Source organism: Aptenodytes forsteri, unplaced genomic scaffold (assembly GCF_000699145.1).
Source record: "Aptenodytes forsteri isolate BGI_AS27 unplaced genomic scaffold, ASM69914v1 Scaffold10, whole genome shotgun sequence".
In the NCBI taxonomy this organism is placed as follows: Eukaryota; Metazoa; Chordata; class Aves; order Sphenisciformes; family Spheniscidae; genus Aptenodytes; species Aptenodytes forsteri.
The window spans coordinates 4,190,866-4,211,346 of NW_008794117.1; the positions used below are offsets into that span (position 1 = coordinate 4,190,866).

Genomic DNA, 20,481 nt, shown 5'->3' on the forward strand with positions numbered 1-20,481 from the left:
AGATTCATCATATAACTTTGTTTTTTAAGTTGAGAAAATATAAATTCATATGCTCAATTCACCAAAATTATTCACTAAAAACTTTCAACTTCAGCCCACTAATAATAATGAAAGGAAATCAATACAGTCTTACTGATGCACAGCTACAGCTCTCAAACAGTAAATTATTGGGGTAAAAATCTACTTTCACAGTATAAAGAAATAATAATTCCATGCTGAATTACAATTCCATAATCTCAGTGACACTCAGATATCAAATGCTATTAACTGTTTAAGTTCACTCTCAAAGATTTGCATGCTTAATTTCCCATTTTATCGATTTGCATATACAGCTTAAGCTATATGACTTTTACTAATGACTTTCATACTTGCAGCTGTATCTTCAGAAGTACCATTCAAATTCACAATAATATAAAACACCTATATAGCGAAACCTATATAGCATTTTGCTATTTGTTATAGCAAACTCCCCACTATCCATAAAGATTATTATCGACCAACTCTTGCTCATTCAAGATGCCTCCAAAACATACAAGTAACTTTCTAGACCCCAGCTGTGCTCAGAGGCTGTCCTCATGAGCATCTTCCCCTCTTCTACACAGGCATTGCCTTTGCTGGAGTAAGTGCAATTATTTGATCAGGTTTTCTAACATGATGTAATTTACTGTCAAGGTAAGGCAAACTGTAAGATGACTTTGACTTGAGTTAGTAGGTCCACAGTAAATGACCATGCTCCAGAATCTTATGGTAATGGTGACCTTGTCATAACTGATGGGAAAACTACAGTATACTTCTGTGTTGGCATAAGAATTTTGTATTCTGTTAGTTACTGCACACTAGGAAAAGAGTTAAAAAACAAACTGTAGCCATAGTAAATATTCATCTGATCCCATCTAACTTATCTCCTTCTACCACTTGAACCCAGCCAAACAACAGGAAGTAAGCAAGCTGAGATATGGAATGGAAAAGATCTTTTCTTTACTACTGAAGAAAGTTACATTGACTTAAGATTTTTAACTTCAACTGTTACTCATTTTAGAAAAAAAGTCAGAAAAACAAATTCACACAATAACGAAAAAGATTTGCAAAATTTTAATAGTATACCTGAGCTAGTTCATTCTTTGAAGAAACAACCTAGGGTATAAACCAGAGCTTATGTGTACGTTTGTGACATACTCCACCCTTCAGAAAAAGCTGCAACAATGCCACACAGCTGCAGAAATAACTCCATTCCTCCTATGATCTTTTGGCTTTACAGGCAAATCCACTCAGCTCATCCCAAAACATATTTAAAAGCGATATCCCAAAATAACTTCCGATCTTTCTTCTGAGTTTAATGGTTTTCATAATGGTCTGTAAGCTTTTTAAACATCACACTGCTGCAGCAAGTGAGTTCCTTCCCTTCAAATTGAATGAAATACGTAGGAATTGAGTTAGATGCATGTTATCTTAATCAAATTCTAATTCGCTAGATAATTACCCAATCAATCAGGTACGTTCAAGGATGCTGAAGTTTGCAATGTATCCATCATAGAAGCTATATATGCATAGAATGTACTATTTCAACTATCCTATCATCATGGCATAAGAAAAAATTGCAGACGAAATGACTGTGCCACACATTGCATATAATGTATACACTTGATACAGACTTCAAATTGACTTCAATTAAGTGATTTTCACATGGCATAAGACAAACACTGAGCTCCTGCTAGATTCACATAATACCAGAAAGATAGTACACATGCGTATGTGGAGTCAAGCACATCTGGGAATATTTAAGAATTCTACAGAACATAACTAAGCATTTCAGCCCACTACAAATTTTCCTTAATGACTTTCCAATACAAATGTGCAGTTCTGATGCTCTGTTTTGCCCAAACGATTTAGAATAAAATAACAAATTAGTAATTATAATTAACTCAGCAAAATTCTTTGGTAGGATAATGAAATCCAGATATTAGTTAAGACACATGGAAAACTAAACAAAAAACCCCGAACTGATAACTACAAAAGCTTTTTATTCCATCTAATAAATTCTGTGATCTACCAGCCTAAACGATTAGTGGTCTGTGAAGACCATGCATTTCAGCCATGCAGCCATGCAGCATGCAACAAAGCAGCACATAACACAATGCAAAAATGGCAAAGAAAACCAAGTGATGGCCATGCTAGTATTTGTCAAGGGTCTCCTTACCAAACAGTGAAATCCTATGCCTGACAAGAACTCCAAGTTTGCAGAACAGGCTGAAGACAAAAGAAAAATAAAAGAGAAGAGAAGGGAAAAGGAAAAAAATAAGGGGGGGGGAGGGGAGAAGAAAAAAAAAATAACAGCTGATATATGAGCAGGAAAAGCAACATGATGTCACGCAGAAAGAATCAATTATCTGAGCAGAATGTGGGACAGAGTACTAAAGAAAGAGTTTTTAAGTGCATATCCTTAACAAACATGGTTAAATAAGCACATATTATAATTAAAGAAACAAAAAAAAATTAAAAGCAAAGCTAATTAATATAAAAGCGTCCTATATGATAACCCACAAGGAAATAACCATCAAAGCTTTAAGAAGTAAAATGTGGTCAGTGTGCTATTCCGGATACCACTGACAATTTGAAAACAAAAGGTGAGGAAATCAGATTAATTGAAGTGTTTGATGGCAAATGTTTTAACTAGTCCAATTTCAATCTTGTCATCTTGAACACAGTGAGAATTTCTTTTCAAATACATTGCTTTTTAAACACACTTAACATGAGAAATAGCCTCTTACATGGTTAAAAACCAACAAAAATGGATATGAACAATGATTTCATTTCACATGTTTGAATTACTTCCTGTGCTGATGAGCAGTGCCCCGTTCAGAACAATGAAGAATGAAATTTTGTGTTAATTCATAGGAGCAGGAGCACACTGCCCTACCCAAACTGACCTGGCCTCCAGATTTAGGAGGGGTTAGCTCAATCTTCATGATCCAGTTCAGCCTCAGAATTTTCTCCGAGAGCAACATCAATTTTGGTGTTATTTTTTATGCTGCAAAACCCCTCATCTGCTATAAATGACATGAACAATATCATGTCATTTTATTAAGCTATTTAATTATTAGGCACACAGGCTAGTTATCAACCTCCGATTTAAAAGCAAAAGACACCATAAGCATGTCTGCACAGTTTATGGATGAGATCTGAACATGTTGTTCCATTGACAGACAAGAGCACGGTGCCAAATGGAAACATTTATGTCCAGAATCAGAACAGCCAGGTTAATGTGGTGTTGAATCCAGCTAATTAGCCAGGGCACAGTGATCCACTATAGCAACAGCAACCGCTGTTTTAGAAATGAGGCTGGTTGGTGCATGTTCAGGGATCTCTGTTCACCTTTTTATTCCATGAGGCAGACATATACTATATATTCTTTTATGAGGATCCTGGTTCACCCAGTCCAACAGGAAAAGCTGTACAGAAGCATGTTACCATCATATAAATCTTGTGTCCATTCTAACGAAGACAGTAAATAGCTCACAATCTATCTTATTTTCTAACATACAAAAGTTACTCAACTGACTGTAGCATTCAGCAGATGCCATGTTTTCACAAAGTCAGACTGAACCTATCATCTCCAGTGTAATTAGTTTAGGTTAAATAAATAAATAAATTAAAATGTCCAAATGGCCAGTACTTATTTGATGTCCAGAACTAATTTTATACAACTGCAGTAGTACAAGGACTTGTAAGATGGTGTAATGGATGAGAAATGTAAAAAGCCCAATCCTGAAGAGGTTGGTTACATATAAGATGGAATATAATGCCACCGTATTTCAGGAAGAGGTCTGACCCATGTTTGCCCATGAAATAGATCTGGATTTAATGTATTTGCTAAACATGGAATGGTTATTGCACTTGTTAACACTGTCACTGCATTATCAATACCCAAAAATATACCCTCCCATAGCTTAATGAATGCAAGCTTATCTTCATTGGAAAAAGAAAGCAGCCAGGAACTGCCCTTAGCTTGAAGAAAATCCTACGTATGAATTGCACTCAAACAAATCTAAAGGGAAAACTCAACAGAAAATCCAAAATTCAGCTTTGGCAAACTCCCCACAATACTGTAGGGGAAAAAAAAAAAAAAAACACAGCACAAAAAAAATGTTGGGAATCTACTAAAATGGCCCAAAACAGCCCTTCAGGAAATGAATCATATAATGTAGTTTCTATAATCTTTGCGTCTTGACAATTAAGAAATAAACTGTTCAGTAGCACTCGTTATAGCTATCATTCATCCAAGGCTTCCTTGCATGTGTTTTCTTCTCTTTGGCTGACACTTCTGGATGGCAGGTGACTGAATTAAGTATGGCAGCAGCTCTGATCCTTTTGCTGGGCCACATGTTCAGGAATCTCACACAGCTAGACAGCATATGTGTAGAAGTCCTGAATCTATGCAGCATGTATGCTGATATATCCATGTGTGACATATTCCAGAAGTATGGGGTTTATTGGCATGACTTAACAACTGTGAAAATATTGTTATCCAGAACATTACAGACAGAAAAACATCAGCTCATAGAGTGGAAAATTATCTAGATGCATGCATTTTGGTAGAGTCTTAATTCTTTGAAGAATACCATTCAGCCAAGCTGCCAGATCAAATTAGACCATGAGATGACACAGGGTCAAGACAGCCATTACTTACTTATGCTTAGTATTGTCGCTAGAAACTTCACTCAGTATTCACACAATCTTGCAATCCCCGCATGTCTGTATGACCATCAATTGGCTGTCAACCTCAAAGAACAGCAATTCAATTTTGCATGGTTCAGTACCCAATAACAGCCAAGAATGCAACCATGATACCTTTACATTACAGGTATGCAGTAGGTCCTGTGTAAAGCTTGTAGTCCACCTTACTAAATGGGAAATACGGGTTTCAATTCAATCAGAAGTGAAATTAAGTGAAAACGTATCTTAGAGAGACGGTCTAAAAAATGGATAACTTCAGACAAAGGGTCAAGTGGGTATTTCTGTCATACTACTACTGTTATTACTATTTAGAAAACCAAAGAGCAGAAAGAATGCAACTCTCATTTTTACTTTTTATCGTGGACAGCAATAATGATACTTACTGAAACACAATTATATAAGTAAGTTTGGCTTTTAAATCTACCACAAAATTTTGCAGGAATAATGATTTCGGTATATACCTATTTCCAACAGTGAAAACTGATACACAATAGTATAGCCTGTGCCACAGACTGTGCAACTGATGTACTGTTATACATAATGCTAAATTTAAGTTCCCTGCATGCTAAAATCATCACCACTTCCTTTAAAACAGCATATAATCATAACTCTGTACTCCTCTCTTCATTTTATACAATGAATTTTCCTAACAGAAAAAGGAAGTTAAAAATGTTTAATTTGTATGTTCATAAAAATATTTCTCTGCCTCCCACTTCTCACTTTCCCACACTCAACTGCTGCTATTTAAAGACAAACACACATATGCATACACATTAATAGTATTTTAAGTTTTACCTTGTCACCATTTCTTTCTCTTTATTAGAGGCATGACCTCCACTGCTGAGAGGCCTACTTGCTGCAGATAAGAAATACAGGCGATGATTTTTAAAATATTGATCAATCAAAGGGAGCACAACCTGAAATTACATCAGAAAGAAGTGGTTATCTGAGGGCTTTCTTTACTATGTTCTGTATTACTCTTTGTAAGTCACAACTAAAGACAGGAGATTTCAAATGTGTTTTCTGTTTTAAAATCTCTATGTATTTTTTCTTTAACGTCTATTCCTCTTTGAATTTATTTAGTATTCAAGGCATTGAAAATGTCATCAGGAAAGGCAGCAGAAGAAATTTTACATTATCTCTGGGACTTGATCTGTGTGGTTTTTAGGAGGAGTACAAAGCAGAAAGTATAATTTCATTTTTTCTCACAATTTAAGGTTTTTCCAGTACCACATACCCAGACACAACTATTGCTGTTCATGCCTTTTAATGTAGGCTTAAGAAAAATTCACCTACAACTGTGAGCACACTAACAGCACTTAATTCTAGATGCTATCAAATAAAATTCCCAAAACATCCTCACTCATTAAGGGCTTGCCCACAGAAGTTTTCCTGTTTACTTCATGTGGTGACCATTACTCAGTGCCCACTGCACGTCTCAGCCAGGAGGAGATCCAAAATAAACAGCCAGTAAGAAAATCTGAAATTGCTTCCTTTTTGGAGCATGGTTCAAAAGAAGGTGGAAGGCTAGCTCCTGAGTCAATGAACTTGGCAAATAGTACCACAAGGAAGTACTTTAAGGTATCGAGATTACAATTTACTGCAAGGATATCAGGGTTAGAAAATGCTGCAAACAGCTGCCTTTGCTTATTCACTACTGAATTCAAAAGGCACTTTGAATACGCAAACACCATACAAACTTTTGCATGTGAAAGACACAAGCAGATTTTCTTAACTTATACTGTGTAAAACCTTCTCGACACAAAAACGAGAATTGGGCTGACAGGAATCTCACGACTTTCAGCAAGGCAAAGTGCAAAGTCCTGCATCTGGGGAGGAATAACCCCAGGTACCAGTACACACTGAGGGCTGACCAGGAAAGCAGCTTTGCAGAGAAGGACCAGGGGGATTCTGGACAGCAAACTGACCATGAGCCAACAATGCACCTTCACTGCAAAGGTGGCCAACAGCACCCTGGGTTGCATTAGACAGAGCATTGTCAGCAGATCCAGGGAGATGATTCTTTCTCTCTACTCGGCACTGGTGAGGCCACATCTGAAGTGCTGTGTCTGGTTCTGGGCACCCCAATACAAGAGAAACATGGACATACTGGAGAGAGAGGCCAGTGAAGGGCCACAAAGATGATGAAGGAACCAGACGATCTTTCAAATGAGGAGAGATTGAGGGAGCTGTGACTGTCTAGCCTGGAGAAGAGAAGGCTCAGGGAGGATCTCATCAATGTGTATAAGTATCTTAAGGGAGGGTGTAAAGAAGATGGAGCCAGGCCCTTTTCAGTTGTGCCCCGTGACAGGACCAGAGGCACAAACTGAAACACAGTAGGTTCTGTCTGACCATCAGGAAACACTTTTTTTACTGTGAGGGTGACTGAGCACTGGCACAGGTTGCCCAGAGAGATTGCAGAGTCTCCACCCTCGGAGATATTCAAAAGCCATCTGGACATGATCCTGGGCAACCTGCTATAGGTGACGCTGCTTGAGCAGTGAAGTTGGACTAGATGACCTCCAGAGGTCCCTTCCAACCTCAGCCATTCTGTGATTCCGTGATGGAGACATCAGCGTGGTTTTAAAACAAGGAAAGAAATAAAGAAAGTGACATTGACAGATACATAGCTGTGTTAATTCCAATAACTATTGCTCACATTTATCTACCTGAAGATTGTAAAAGGGAAAAATCTTCAGAATTAGACTAAGCCAGTAAACAGAAAATGTAGGGAGGTTATGAATAACATCATACGAGTAGTTTCATATCATGGAGCAAGGAAATAATGAGAATAAGAATATAGTCCTGTAATTTTTTCACATCTATACTTCATCCTACAGTATTTTCAAGCTATTTTTATTACTACTGTTTTTAATTAATAATACAATGAATTTAACACCGAAAAGTGCAACTATAATAACAATAATCATGTTCACTAACAAATACCTTCTTACTTCAACTACTTACTACGTTGACAAAGAATAAGCAAAGATATACTGTACTTTGGCAAAAAACTTGATTTCTTGTTCATATGGGAAGTGCTCTCCTTTGCCTCTGCTGCCACCATCTGCAGAGAGAAGAAAATTAAGCTCCCTGTCATATATCCTAATTACAGTCTACTCTACATTTTTCTTAGAAAGTGTACACTATTAACAAATAAGACTGCTCATCTTTAGATATAGATTTAAGATACCACAAACAGTATACACACTAGTTAAAGTGGCATTTTATTACTACGTCATGAAAAGAAAAGTTACAGCAAATAAAATATGTAAAGAATAATTGTCCAAATCTTCATAAAAGTGTAGACATCTCATAGTCCAAAGAGATATGGATATTTTTGTGAGATGAAAATCTGGTCCTATGTTTGTATTTTTCTAGTTAGTGGTGACAATTTAGAAGCCTGAACTCAGATTCTATTGGAACACCTTTCTCCAGTCATTCCCAGGAGAAACAGAATTACCAAATTTTTACTACTTATTTGTGGACTTTGTCTAAAGAATAAAATTAATGGTTAGAACTACCCAACTGAAACTAAAATTGCTTCACTTCCCCCGTTACTATAAAAATCAAATACTCTTTACAGACATAACCTGGTACAACTCCCAGACTATTTATTCTTTATTTATTATCTTCTTTTTACTAATCCATCGAGGGACATGAACGGTATTTGTTCCACCAGTGTTTCTACTGTTTCAGTATTTATTCATTATCATTCTTGCAGTTATGGCAAATCTATATTATTAAGTAGAATGAAGCCATGATAATCAGGCATTAGCAGCAGAAGTAACCCAATGAGTTATCAAGGTCAGACTTTCGCTGCTGTAAGTAACCATGGCATATAATAATTCATAAATTTGATAACTTCTGCTTTAAAACTAGATAGGTTTTTGGATGAGCATTGATTTATTCAATCTCCCTGCTGTTCCTGCCATTAGTACCATCAATTACAGCATCTATGTCTAGACATGAAGCACAGTATATGTTATGTGGCATTGCAACTCCCATGGTCACACAGAAGCTGCATCTGGCCAGGTTTTTTAGCTTTTACTGCTCATGTAAGAAGCTGACTTGGGTCAGCAAACTTTTCTTTTTTTTATCTTTAACAAAAGCAGATCAAGTTAAAACCATTCCTTCACAGCACTGTTGACGAAACACATGCTCGGTGTTTGTGAAAGAACATTCCCATTCTGGAAGTTTGTTAAAGAGGTTTCTTTACTCAACTTCCTCCTCCAGAGAAAATTTCAGAATGGTACAAACGACCGGTTTAATTTGCTCTGTGAAAAAGGGATTACATGTGAATAGTAAATATTAATGTGCACATGTGAGAGATTATCAAGTTGTGCATAAATGCAAGAGGGCAGCTAGTGTTCTTTTTCAAAGAATGAAAGTCATTATAAATTTTGGCTGAACACTTTTCATCTGATGAATGAATATGGGAAACTGGAATGAATATGTGAACTACATAACTTTCCAAAATTCATAATTTTCATCAACTATAGGAAACTAGAGGGAAAACTCCTAGTCTAAGAATGTGTCATTTTCTTGAAATTTTCTAGTTGTTTTTATAATACCAAATATCTTAGTTAATAATTCTTAAGAAAATGCACAAGGAGTACTATACCAAACTCCAGAATGTACTGATGGGCTTCATCCACATATCTTATAAGTTGCTGAAGGAAACTGTAGGCAAACCGTTTCTCAATGGAAGGTGTATCTAATTCCAGGTCCTTAAGCCCTCTGTAAAAAGAAGCAAGTCAATTTTCACACATGCAGAAGGAATCAAAGCAGTCTTACCTCTCCATGTAGTCTGATGCCATTTTCTCTAGTAATGATTAACTGCTTATTAATATAAGAATTGTTCTGTGTTTGAAGTAAACAGTACTCTTACGCTTATTTAGGTTTTGAGCAATTTGTTAAGATACAACTCAGATCTCCCCAGCAGAAGGTTACAGAAAAATGAGATTAGTCAATCAGATTAATCCAATACCATTGTAATTTCTTTCCCTTACTTGTAAGGCATTACTGTCTTATATTTCCCTCCAGGGATTGATTCTTGGGTGAGGGAGTTTTGAAACTGCCAGAATAATTTGATTTAAACAATCAAACCAGAAGTAAATCTAGTCTCCCTCATCATGACTTTTCCCCAAAAGTCTGTTTGTAATGAAAAACTTCGAATAGCTATGTAGCATTTATGAAAAATCAGGGGAAAACCAAAACAAAGTGATGGAATTGCAGTTTACCTTTTCCAGTATGTTCCATCATAGTTACTAGTCTGATATGAAAAGCGTATCTTCTTTCAACAAGTATGAATCTGCAGAGAGTGGTTCCATGATGCAGGCTGATGTCTGTTAGCAACAAGCTGGCAATGACATAAGCCTTGATTCTACAGGATCAGGACTTTAATGATGGCACATGAAGAAAATATGCTTAACCAGCAAGGGAGTCAGGCACCCCACTGTCAGAGGCACCAAGTACATTAGTACTCAGTTATTTTCCAAATTTTATCCGATCAAGGACTTTCTCAATGCATAAGGGGGTAATAAGAGGGAAGCTACAAACAAGAATACATAGAGACATAAACCTGGTAGACAAGGGATAAAGGGGACAATGCTGGAGACCAAAAGCCTCCAGTTACTAATTAATGGGCCATTAAGAAACTTCAGACACAACTTTGCTGAGGGCCACCCGGATTTTGTAACTCCTAAAAGGAGGAGACATGAAGAACATGAGGATTGGAATATTCGAGGCAGGTCAGTGGACTACACAAACTAATGATGGAGTGTGCAGGGGAGGAGGACTGAGGAAGAGCAAAGGGGAGAAAAGACAAAAAGGCATATAGAAGGGGCCAGTCGCATGTAAACCATGGCCTGTCAATACAGTTGTCTGACTGAGCCCTGCACATCATCACTAGAGTCTGTCCTTCCTTCTTATTAAATCCTTTCTTAACTATCTCTCTGTGTAATCTCACTCACTATTCCCTGTGCATGTGTGTGCTGTGAGGAGTAAGTGCCAGCTACTGGCAAGACCAACATGAGTGGATACTGGGCAAACAACTGGAATCAGACTTGGGGTGTAGGTGCCCCCAGGCCTGTGGTGCCAGCAACAGGAGTGAATGAGGGTCTCAGCATCAGTAGTTGGAGACGCCATAGCTTTTGGGAATGTCTCTATGGGTCCTACAGACTTTGAGTCCAGAGTGCCAGCTACTGCAGGGGACTGGTGTGAGTGGATTTGGTGCTAGCAATTGGAGTCAGACAGTGGGGGGGGTAAGGCACCCTTGGTCTGTGGTATCTGCAACTGGAGCAAATGGGAGTCCCAGTTGCCAGTCACTGGAGTGGGAATGCTGTGTGTCCCAAAAAACAGCTCATGTGGGGTGGCAGTGTCAGTAAGGCGAGTGAGGGGCTCAGTGCCAGCAGCTGGAGTGGGACTGTGGGTCACAGGCCATGTGCCTGAGTGTCATGTGCTTGGCAGGGGGCAAGTGTTTGTATCTTCCCTAAACCCGGTCTGCATGAGGGTGCACTAGACTAGAATGGTCACTGTCAAATAAAAGACTGGAAAGAAATGTGTGCAAGGCATATGTGGCAGAATGTCAAGTGATAAGCAGACCAAAGAAAAACATTAATCAGATGCTTGTTTAGACAGCGCAGTGGTCACAGGAGCAAGCAGGTACATTGAGTTTAACTTGATAGAAAGACCTGCATTTGACTAGCACAGGAGGATGTAGATGTGGCATGAACTATTTACTAGATGATGGGTGTGTCCAAGTTAACAATTATCTTACCATCCCTCTTAGCCTTTCACTCCTCCAAAAACCAAAAGCCACTTTTCACTTGTGTTTAAGTTAGACAGAAATAAAAAGGATTAGTCAAAAAGGAACGTGTAACCTTCAATACAGCTGAGGAGTCTTTTATCATTTTGACAGGGGATGAGAAAAGAAACCTTTGCTGACTGACATCCTTCTTTGTACATCCTACTCCACTGAAGGGAAGTAAATTGAATTATTCCAGCTACCCTGAAAGATTTTACCTAGAATTATTAGATTAGCTGTGGGACTCTACAAACGGGCTGAATTTCATATGTGATATAAAAGAAAGGAAGTAGGCAGATTTTAAGTAGATGTGCTAGGCTAATTAATTCACAATGATTACTTAAATCCATCTCTGTGACTGTTTCATTCACTTACTTCATGTTCAAGTCATACAAATCTCAGAGATGCTTTCAGCCTTTCCTAGCGACTCACATTTCCTAAGCCATGCTGATGAGGCAGACAAGCCTCAAATTTAATTAAAATTTTATTCACGCTGCATTTAGTAGGTAAGTATGTCATATTAAAACCAAAAGGAATTATGCAAGTTATTCAGCAGAGAATTGCATGTATTTGTACTGAATTATGAATGTTCTGTTGATTACTACATTTATCCACTATTCCTAGCGACTCACATTTCCTAAGCCATGCTGATGAGGCAGACAAGCCTCAAATTTAATTAAAATTTTATTCACGCTGCATTTAGTAGGTAAGTATGTCATATTAAAACCAAAAGGAATTATGCAAGTTATTCAGCAGAGAATTGCATGTATTTGTACTGAATTATGAATGTTCTGTTGATTACTACATTTATCCACTATTATTACATTTACACTGTGAATTGTTTAAAAAATAACTTTAAAACATCACTTTTCACTTTTAAAATATTTTAATAACACTACAAATTAACTCAGTTGAAAGAAATGAGTAATAGATTTTAGAAATAAAACTGTCTTTTCAAAGCAATTGCCTAGAAATTCCTACAGAGAGGTGCATGTGCCTGACCTGTAATGAAGACTTAATAATTCTCTCTCTTGTAGAAAATTAACAAGTTTACTAACAGTTGGATGTATGGAGACACACCAGAAAGAAAAAGCATGCTGCAGTGTTGAGGGGAGAGGCAGAAGACATGCAGAGATTCTGGAGAACTCTGCTTGTGCCTTCCAAAAACCCTGCTACTAACTGTAATCCATTTCTTCCTTACAGTGTTCTATACAAAGGAGCTCATCCTTACTCTGAGGTACTGAAACCTAAAAATGACCATAGATTTTACTTTTAATAAAAAAAATGTAAAAAAAAAAAAAAAGGTACTGAGGAGTATTAGAAACCTTCTGCGACACTAATACTGAACAGACAATTACCTGGAGACAACATATCCATTAATCTGTAGAAATTTCAGAATATCCTGTGCCTTTTCTCTGTCCTTGGCTTTTTCTTTGGCTGTGAGTGTATCATAAGGAACAAGAAGAGGATGGTTGCCTCCTCCTACTATGGAACATCAAGAGAATTAAAAAGCAGTTAAAGAGTTATCTGTTGACATTGTAAGTCTCAGTATGTAAAACCACTGTCATAATAATACATAGCACATTACAGTAAAATCTAGTCTGAAATAACAACAATGCACTTTTCTGTTTCTTTACACAAACCTAAAAAATATTCAGATAGAAACTTTAGGCGTGGCAGCAAACATAGTTCTAACATAATCAATTGCTGCAAGTGTCAGGTAAATATGTTGAACCTACTGCAAAAACTCTTAAAGAAGAAAAAAGTGCTTAACTGTTACAAACGTATTATAATTACAACTTCATTTAATGAAACTGAAAATATTTCAATGACACATCATTTCATAAGAAAACCAAGATATAAACAAATATATAAACATATACAGAGTCCTGCTTTTAAACATTCTGATGACAGCAAAAAGGGTTCATGGAGTTTAACAAGATATATGCATATCTAAAAATATATAAGTGATACAGTTCTACTTTACAGTAATAAATTAAAGACAGAAAATTCGAGTACATTATTCAAATGTGGTTCAGACAACTGTCCAATCTGATCAAAAGAATGTTGCCAAAACAGAGAAGTAAACAGAATAAACTGCATTTGTATTGCTTACAAATAGCTGATGTATTGATACCTCTCTGAATGTAGATAGTTAATTTGGTAGAAGAATAAAGTTGCTATTATTAATATAAATACCTGTATAAAAAGCAACACTCTTAGGATTTCACCTTCTAAAATCACCATCATACAACAGAACACAATAAATTCCTAGGATAATTGCTACGAAACCCCAGGAAAATGTAAGGGTAATGATCAGACCTACCTCAGAAAAAATACTACAGCAAGTCTCTAGTAATAATATTTTTAAAAGGAACAAATTCCATTAATATAAATACCTGTATAAAAAGCAACACTCTTAGGATTTCACCTTCTAAAATCACCATCATACAACAGAACACAATAAATTCCTAGGATAATTGCTACGAAACCCCAGGAAAATGTAAGGGTAATGATCAGACCTACCTCAGAAAAAATACTACAGCAAGTCTCTAGTAATAATATTTTTAAAAGGAACAAATTCCCTCTAGAAAATATTGGAGACATATCCTTAGATGATTTTGTAAGCCACATATTCTAAAATTTTCCATTAGTCCTGCCTGAATCCGTTTAAGTACATGCAAAATGGTAACCTAGTGGGCAAGTCTGATGTTTGGGTTTTTTTGTTTGGTTTGGGTTGGGTTTTTTTAGGAAGCCTTTAACTTCGGGATGATTGGGTTTTATTCTATTACCACAAACGTGACCTAATTCCACCTTATTACAGCTAAAGACAGACATGCAAAAATGCATATAAGCATAGTAAGCATACATGCCCTATCTATGTAAGTCATTAAGACTGCAATAGATCATTCAATTACAATTAATACACACAAAGTGTTCAATGAAAGGGAATGACACTTGCAATTTTCGGGTGGCTAACAACTTGTGTATTTGAAAAGCCTTAAATGGAAAATAGGAGTATTCTGTATCTGAAGTCTGCATTACTGTTCTGTTCTTTACACATGTATAAAAAATATTTCAAGACTAGCATATGTATATACTGGAGGAAAAAAACCACACTCTTGAGGGCCAGGTTTTGCTCAGCTGACAAATACATCTACTTTTCACACGAAGAAACTCTCCATCAGAAGCCTCTCCATTCACTATAGCCACCTCTAGCCTTCTCAGTACTACGCTCCTTTGCACAACACTAAAAATACTATACAGTGTTCTCATTGAAGTGCTGTTCAGAAGCAAAAATCTGCTTGCAAAGCTGTCAAATACAGTAGATCCATTTAAATATCTAGTCCTCCCATAGCCTATGATTTCCTGGACTTAGCCCATCCTGGCATGACTTATCCTGCAGAAAGTATTCAAAAAAAGGCTATAAAAATTAAAATAAAAGCTGTATTAAAGGGAAATAAAACTAAAGGCATGGAAATTCATAGTGATTTATCAAAGGCACTTCCAGGTGGAACTTTACTTTTTCATAAAACCTTAACTACTGTACCTTTGCTGGAAGCTTACAACTAATAAAAAAAGCAAGCATACAATTTCAAAAAAAAAAAAAAAAAAAAGGCCAAGTTTGGTGCATACAATTAGACTTGACACCTTCGGATAAGACAAAACCCTAGCTTCAGTCATTTGCAAATGAGAACTTGCTGTTTCTCCAAATATTGTTTCCTCCATGTGCAAATATAATGTTATCTGCAGAAAAAAATTTAGCTTTAACACAAATAAAGAAATTATTTTAACAGAGAGGAAAAACAGTAGGTTACACAACATATAACAAAATTTGTCATTTAGGTAAGCAGAGATCATGGAGCACATGCAATTTTTATGTGGAATTAAGAATCTGCTCTAGGTTTATCCACTTGTCAATTCAATACACAATACATGCAGTTCTTAGTAAACACCCTTTTAGATCTATCTACAATAAAAGAAGTAATTCAAATGAAATCAGGACCCACTGGACAATAGTCTGAAAGATTAATGCTAGAAGGAAAATGTATTAATGTAGCTTAAATTTATTTACAGGCTTTGACTTCTCTTGCTTTGATATATTTGAATTGGTGAACTACTTCAACAGGAACTGTTACACTCAGTACTATAAAAACTTCCAAGCTCTAAAAATCACAAAATATTCATTTAAGAATAGATACTTTGTTGTTTCTTCTTTGTTAATTTAAATTCACTGTTCCTTTTTTTTTTCCAATCTGTTTTCTCAAATACATGACCTAAGCTAGTAATAGAGAACTTAAAATACTGTAAATACCTATAGTTAATATTACCTTTTGCTTCAAGCTCCATTTTCTTTTTCTTTGCCCATATGTTATGGTAGTTTTCGGCCATCATCTCAGCCATAGCCTTAAGAAAATGGAGAGCTTAGTGATACGTGTCACAATGACATCTTGTCACCCCCAAGAAGGACAATTTTCTGGTTGATATTAAATAACGAGTTTTGTTCTCTGGGAGGCTCAATACAATTACACTGTAATGGTTCACGGAAAACAAGAGTTTTTATTGAAAAATTATGATATAGAATTTGGGTAGGATGGGTATATGTATAGGAATTAGGAACCCTGTGCTGAAGAGAAAACTGTTAATATGAAAAAGGAGGAACCACAAAGAGGAGTATAGTATGGAAAGAGTACTGGGGTGTCAGGCAGGGACTTCATTCTCAAAACAATGCCAGCAAGAACCTCCTGAAGGCCCTGGTAAGGGAAACAAAGAACAGCAAGCCAGAGGACGGACTCAAGATTGTTCCTGCTGGCTGCGGCAGACTGACTATAAACCCATGGATATTGCCTGATCAAGGTGGATACTCATTTGTGTGAGCACACTGTTAAAAGCACCAGCCATTTTACCAGGGACTCCATATATGCAGCCACAGTTTTTCACTCAGCGTGAAATTCTCCTCCAGCATGCACAACAGATAAGTAAATTCTTCCTACAAAACAAACTCTTTCAGACTGGTAAACGAGAAGCTAGACCCCAAACTATGCAAAACACAGACAAACTCTCCAGTCTCTAACTAGTAGGAACTACTATTTCAACATGAAACAACTTTTTAAACCCACCTCTCCTGTCCTCCTGATTGTATACCCTTCTAGTTGTATGCAGTGGTGGAATTTTCTGTAGATTTCACTTTTCACTTCTTTCATGGACCTACAGAAACATTCTTCTCATCTTCAATAAGGGTTTTGAGTAACCAGTATTTCTGAATACCAACTTCTTTATCTGGGAGAATACTCATGAATTCAGATAACAACTTGAAACTTTTTGGCCATATCTTGTTTGTCTATAGGACAATTTGTTTCAGAAACTTTTCTCCAGTGGATACATTATTACACACATCTCTCCTGTATGGTAGATGCCTTCTATCATGCACACTCTGGTCCTGGTGTTTTGACAGTCCAGATTAGGACCTTGGAAGAATGTAGTGTAGTCTGGGTTTTCTTTTCTTGGAAAGCAGGGTGCTATGAAGATGGTCTCAGAGCAAGACCTAGCTACTCATAGAGCCAGGATGTGACCAGGTGACCACTTAAGACCAAAATGAGAAGTATTTCCCAGACTTTACAGTTTTAGACATGGTCATGATCCCTGCTAGCACAGTATATGCACAGGATGATGTAAACATTAAATAGGACCAATTCTTATGTACTAGTTAAAAAAACCCCAACCAACCAACTTTGTTCAAAACAACTAACTTTTCCCAGCAATTTAAAACAAGGTTGAAGAATCTAACCCTGAACTCCAACTTTAAAGATATTAAACATTAAAAAAAAGTTCAAAATTACCCACAGTTAATTTTTAAAACTCAGATCCCATTAATACCTAACATGTTTGGATATTTCCTAAATGACAGTATCAGGGCAATTAATACCTGAAATTGCATTTTAATTAAATTTGCTTAGCTTTTAAATAATAGATTTTGAAGCTGGTTTCAAAGAATACCTCTCTTCATAATTAAGGACAAATGAATCGTAAAGCCAACCAGCTCTGCTTTATAGCTGAGGGCTACAAAGGATATAAAATTAATGACAAATCTTAGAGAGTATAGCATAAAAGAGTAAACAAGGGAGTAATAGTAGTTCTAATGCCATTTCTTTTGTGGTTTGTGACACAATAGTTACTTTTCACCGGGTTTGGTTTACTGCATCATAATACTATGATGATGTTCACATCAAGAGTTGTTTCATGAGCATTAAAGAAAGTCTGCACAGTCTTTTGACTATGCTGAGTCAAATGTTAAATGATGTAATTACAATGAAGCTGTTCCATCAGTTTAAGATAAGAGTGTAATGACAGAAGTAGTGTTATTCAATTATCAATTTTATTAAGTCTTTGGAATGATCAGCAATCTACTGAATATTTTAACTCAAGTATGATAGTTAACTGGCAGCAAATTCTTATTATTTTAAAGCTAGACAACAATCTACAATGGGTAGAAATATAAAACTGGAAACTACAAGATAGGGATCAAGGAGGGGAAGTCCAGTGTGAGAATTTGATCAGAGGCACAGTATACAGTTAGCCAATCACTTTACTACTGCTGCTTGTTTCACTGCACTATGACAGAGCTCAGTATGGGCAAACTTAACCCTGTGTTTCAGGAGTTTTTTGTAGACAGCTTTGAATGCCATGTTGCCATCGCTAGACTGGTACAAACACTCATGCTAACTAATTTAAAACTATGTAGTGTATGCCTACATAGTATTGTAACCATACTCACAGTAAATTAGTAGACTGTAAAAACCAGCACCATACTCCATCAAACACCATGAGAAAAAACCCTAACTTTCTAAAGACAGAAACATCATTTGTTTATAAAAATATTGTTCCAAATAACAGCAGTCTACTGATAGATCTGTCAAAATCCTACCCCCAACTTTTTCATTCTCTATTCTCATAATACTTGTTGTAATAATGGTTCCTGGTTCTTATTTCTTCAGTTTAGAAAAAAGAGCAATGACAAAGTGTTTTGCGAAGATGGTGGAGAAGTGAATGATAAACAGAAAAAAGCTGATGCTGCAAGTTCTTCTAAACAGGATTCTCGTCAAAACAACTGATGTTCGCAAAGAGAGCTGGGAAAAATCAATCCAGGACTAAAATAAACTTTGAAGCTTTTCAACATGAACCATGTCTTTTAAAGCAACAGAGGATCAAAGAGCAATGATGAAAAAGACCAAAAAAGACCAACAAACCAACCCCAAACCAAAATCAAAGCATACCAAAGAAAGTAACGTAAGGCACCAAATTTGTTTAAAATAAACTAGCAGAACAGAAAAAAATAAATTGTAAAAAAAAGGGTAGGCATATTAAGTGTTTCTGACTTACATGTAAGTCTCTGGAGAGGGTGACATTGCTCATGTCGATTGCTCGAGGAGTGTAACCATGGGCTGTATCTACAGATATCTGAATGACAAATGTGCAAAACAGTGGCGTTATACAAGCATTTGATATGAAGAAGTTAACATTAACAAGATACTGAAAGTAATGAAAGAACTTAAGGAAAAGTCACTTGAATATCTCTAGACATCAAAAAGATCCTATGTAGCCCAACTGAAAATACATCAAAGGTGGTAAACTTAAGTGAGATTTAGGCAAAGGTCTACATATTTTGTTCCCAAAGACAGACAGCCATCAGACACAAAGCCCCCTCATTCAAATGCAAATGTCACTTGAACTCGTTCAAGATTTTAACTCATTGTGGATAATGCTGTACTAAAGTTAGGATTAAATCTCTGCATTTTCTAGAGTTTTTTTTTCTCAGCAGGCAAAATCTCAAGACAATCTAGTTTAAGGTGAATTCAGGCAAAAATTAAACTTTGAATTTGGCTTTTCAACCCTATTTCTACATGTAGAAATAGAATCTACTAAATACATACCTTTTTCCTTCTGTCCCTCCTCCCCACTCAGAAAATATCACCATTTTGTCATTCTTTCTTTCTACTGCTTACATTTGTCACAGGTTTGCTCCTTACATTGACACAAATGCTCGAAGAAGGATAAACAATGACGGAGATTCCCTGGATGGCAAGCCACTGAGGGAAGAAATGTGGCTAGAAAAGGGGCATTGCTGGGCTTTCCTCTATGGATTCTGCTGTAACAGATACATGTCCCCCACAGGTACATCTTCCTTTAGAAAGAACAGTGTCCAGAATTTTGTTCCTGTGTCGATTTTATTTTCATATGCATGTATACAAGCATGTACAAGGCCTAGAAGTTCAAAGGCCTCCTTTCAAAAGGCAGGTATTTTTAATAGAGAATAACACAAAGGATGTATAAGCAGCACACAGTAAATAAACACTGATAAAGTATTGTTTTCTAAAGCAAATAATGCAAGCATTGTTACATTAACATGAAGATACTGATTAAATATACTGAAAATTTCTCAGCTGAACACAGGAAAATGCTATTTTTTGTGTGTGTGTGTGATGGCAGCACAACACATTTTAAACCCAAGATGAGTATTACTATGATAGTGTACTCAAATACAGAAATATTTTAGGCTTCAGAAACTCTTCTAGAAAAGCTATGTAATTTCATTATAGTAGGGGAAGACCGTAACTTAGCTACAAAAGCTGTTTTCATATGTTGATATAATGTGAATCTCAATTGTACAGCTATTCATTCTAATGAGCTCCTTATGCTTAAACTACATACGAACATCTCTGTCAGCATAGCCTTTGGGGCTGGTATTATAAACATCCAAAAGTTGGGAAATTTGGAAGTCAAGAACTTTGGAAGGCAATTATAGTGTGCAAACCCTAATGTGTAGTTTAGCCCAAGTGCTAAATCAAATCACTTGATACACACTTTCTAGTGTCTATAGAGAGCGGAGAGGCCGGTTCAACTGCTCATTTTTCACAGGTGTATCACCACTCACACACGTA

General features: G+C 36.5%; 1 protein-coding gene across 1 annotated transcript in view; it reads right to left on the minus strand.

Annotated features, from left to right (window-relative positions):
* Positions 1 to 20,481, minus strand: part of RYR2 (ryanodine receptor 2) — a gene marked incomplete at its 5' end in the record, with an annotated part of 258,073 nt that overhangs the window by 104,348 nt on the left and 133,244 nt on the right. The window contains 7 exons of the mRNA XM_019471222.1: positions 2,198 to 2,247; positions 5,530 to 5,651; positions 7,737 to 7,801; positions 9,359 to 9,474; positions 12,901 to 13,024; positions 15,874 to 15,949; positions 18,923 to 19,000. Of these exons, the coding sequence (XP_019326767.1) occupies positions 2,198 to 2,247; positions 5,530 to 5,651; positions 7,737 to 7,801; positions 9,359 to 9,474; positions 12,901 to 13,024; positions 15,874 to 15,949; positions 18,923 to 19,000 (631 nt within the window). The remainder of the gene's footprint in view (positions 1 to 2,197; positions 2,248 to 5,529; positions 5,652 to 7,736; positions 7,802 to 9,358; positions 9,475 to 12,900; positions 13,025 to 15,873; positions 15,950 to 18,922; positions 19,001 to 20,481) is intronic.